The sequence below is a fragment of the Strigops habroptila genome, chromosome 2 (assembly GCF_004027225.2).
Source record: "Strigops habroptila isolate Jane chromosome 2, bStrHab1.2.pri, whole genome shotgun sequence".
In the NCBI taxonomy this organism is placed as follows: domain Eukaryota; kingdom Metazoa; phylum Chordata; class Aves; order Psittaciformes; family Psittacidae; genus Strigops; species Strigops habroptila.
The window spans coordinates 74,107,548-74,110,196 of record NC_044278.2 but is presented as its reverse complement, the minus strand read 5'-3'; the positions used below and the strand labels follow the sequence as shown (position 1 = coordinate 74,110,196).

Below are 2,649 nucleotides of genomic sequence, written 5' to 3'. Positions count from 1 at the left end.
TTTTTTTCTTCTGCTATTTTTAAACTGTATTTTTGTTCATGTTGACTATAAACACAAGGATCTTGATCTTCTTGAATGTACCCATTCCACACATTGGAAATCTCACTAATAATTCACATTGGTATGTTTAATCCATGGAGCTGCTAATAAATCAATTGATAAAAGAACAGGAAAAGCACTTCTTTGCAAACCTCTGTTTTAATTACCAGGCTTCCCTCGCTGGTTGGTGAGTGAACTATGCTTTCTTTATTATGTGCTATTGATATTCCTTCCTTTTTTATCAGGGCCCAAAGAAGGTCTGCATGGAGTTTTAGTCATGTGAATAATTTCATAAAGAAAACTCATTGGCTCTTTGAGAATGACCTGTAACACATGCATTATTGTTTCAAAATATATGAGCTATTTTAAAACCTTAGTGAAAAGAAGTGATCATATAGCTCCTGCTTTCAAAAGACACATTTAGCTAATTAAAAAATTGGGCTTTTGCAGGGCTTGGGGGGTGGTACTTCTGTTTTGGTCAAAAGACAATCTTCTAATCAAGCCACCCTGATGTAAATAGTGATATTTTCAAACATTTAATTTGGTTTTATGTTGTCTCCTGAATACATTTACAGATAGCAAATACTATATATTGAAATACATATTATATTATGATCAAGAAAATCTTTGTAGGGGAACAAAAACCTTTGTATTAGTGTTTGGAAAACAAACACACTAAAACAAAACCCAACCAGACAATCAGGAGTTGTATCTTGAAAAACGTAGGAAAAAGGAGTATTTTTCCCGTCCTAACTAAACTTTAGTGCATAAAGTTGCATTAAGGTACATCATAGGAGTTCCATGTTTTCCACCTGTTGACACTGCATATCATTACATGTATGAAAATACCAAGCAAAAGCTGTTGACATTTTTTTTTATGTGTGATAATTCACACCTTTACCGTGTGATTACATGGGAAATTTTGATGCAACATGAAAGATAAATTAGTAGTTGTCAAAAGTTTAAACTAGAGTCAGCAACGCCTCAAATGTCTTTGATAATTGACCCATTGGATATAGTCCTCCCATGACATCTAAACGTATGTTAGGCTTTGCTGTGTGCTGTCCAGAAAGAATGGTTTATTGACCAGTTAGGAAAGCCACCGGTGACATCACAAGAGAGTTATGAAGCATTGTTTGGAAGGTAGTAAGTACAATCCCTAATTCTGCTGAGTTGTTGAACAGTAGTGACAAAAAGGCAAAATAAAAGACAGACAGGCAAGAGGAAACAGCCTCGCTCCAGCAATCAGCTATCACAAAGCGAGATAACACTCTTGGAAAAAAATAAAAACCTATGTGGAAGAATAAAAAACACAAACACACAGAATAAAACATTTGTAAGTTTGTTTGAACACCCTAGGGAGCCTTGTGAGGTTTGTAATTCACTTCAGTGAGAGTATAATTAAAACTATGGACAAGCTTTTAGATGCATTAAGACATTTCACTTGCTAACTAACTGCCACAATTTAAGCACATACTAATGTTCAACTTAATTGCCCTATTTTCCTGCCAGAGTTGCCTTCAGCAACTTAGAGCCAACATTTCCCCTGGTTTAAGACATCTGGTGTCAGTAAATGATTATCAGAGGAGTTTCCAGAAATGTTGTCTATGATTCTCTTACGGTCTTTTCTTAAAAGGAAATGCAGCTGTTGGTTGGTGTAAAGGGTGTCAAGGAGGCTGGGCTGCTGGCTTTCACATCATCCTCATGGTGGTGGAGGAAGCACAGCATGTCTCCCACCATCTGCTCCCTGGTGTACACACGCTTTTGCTGCACATGGAGGCAGGAGGCGTTGGTCAGCACCTCCTCTGCGGTGTCCAGCTCCAAACAAAAGTGATGCCCAGGGGGAGGCTGCAGGGGCACAGGCAGGCGGTAGAGGACATTGTCCTCCCAGACACTCCAGCCTTCATAGACACAGCCCATCCCAATGGCTGGCTGTAGCTGCGGCTTGAAGGTATGCTTGCAAAATATTCGGCAGGCACAAAGAAGTTCATCTACCAGATCCTCCACCAACTTGCACATCTCAGCCCTGTATGGCACAGGCCACTGGATGCCATCAGCCCAGAACTGGCTCATATCACATGTGTCACCAAAGTTGTTGTCATTGTCTTCTTCTACCCCTTCTGTTCCTGCTCCTCTTGACTTCCACGGCTGCCCTGCTTGCAGCTACTTTCTCGCTTACGGCTCCTCTTCCTGGTTCCCCTACACATACTATGAGACATCCCCCACCCTACCCTGCCCAGCGTGGCATTAAATAGTAACGATAACCTAAATATATATATATATCTCTCAAAAGAATTTCTATGTTCTGGGACTGTTTCTGAATTCAAGCTTAATGTAACAGGAGGGCTGAGAAATCTCCAGGCTTCAACAAGGTTCACAGGCTATGTTTACTTAGAATTTGGGTACCACAGGATATTAGAAGCTTTGGGAGTAAGATACCTAGGGGTTCTTACAATGATTCATAGAATCGTAAAATGGTTTGGGTTGGAAGGAGCTTTAAATATTACCTAGTTCTAACCTCTGTGCCATAGGCAAGGACACCTTCCACTAGACCAGGTTGCTCAAAGCCCCATCCAGTATATTCTCATGTTTCAAGTTGCTTTGTGATTA

The 2,649-nt window shown here is 40.1% G+C and overlaps 1 protein-coding gene across 1 annotated transcript; it reads right to left on the bottom strand.

Moving 5' to 3' along the window:
- Positions 1–1,668: 1,668 nt before the first annotated feature.
- Positions 1,669–2,258, bottom strand: LOC115604442 (inositol 1,4,5-trisphosphate receptor-interacting protein-like 1). Its single transcript, XM_030477567.1, is given in 2 exon segments — positions 1,669–2,160; positions 2,163–2,258. Coding segments are annotated over 2 exon segments (588 nt in total).
- Between the last annotated feature and the right edge of the window lie 391 nt (positions 2,259–2,649).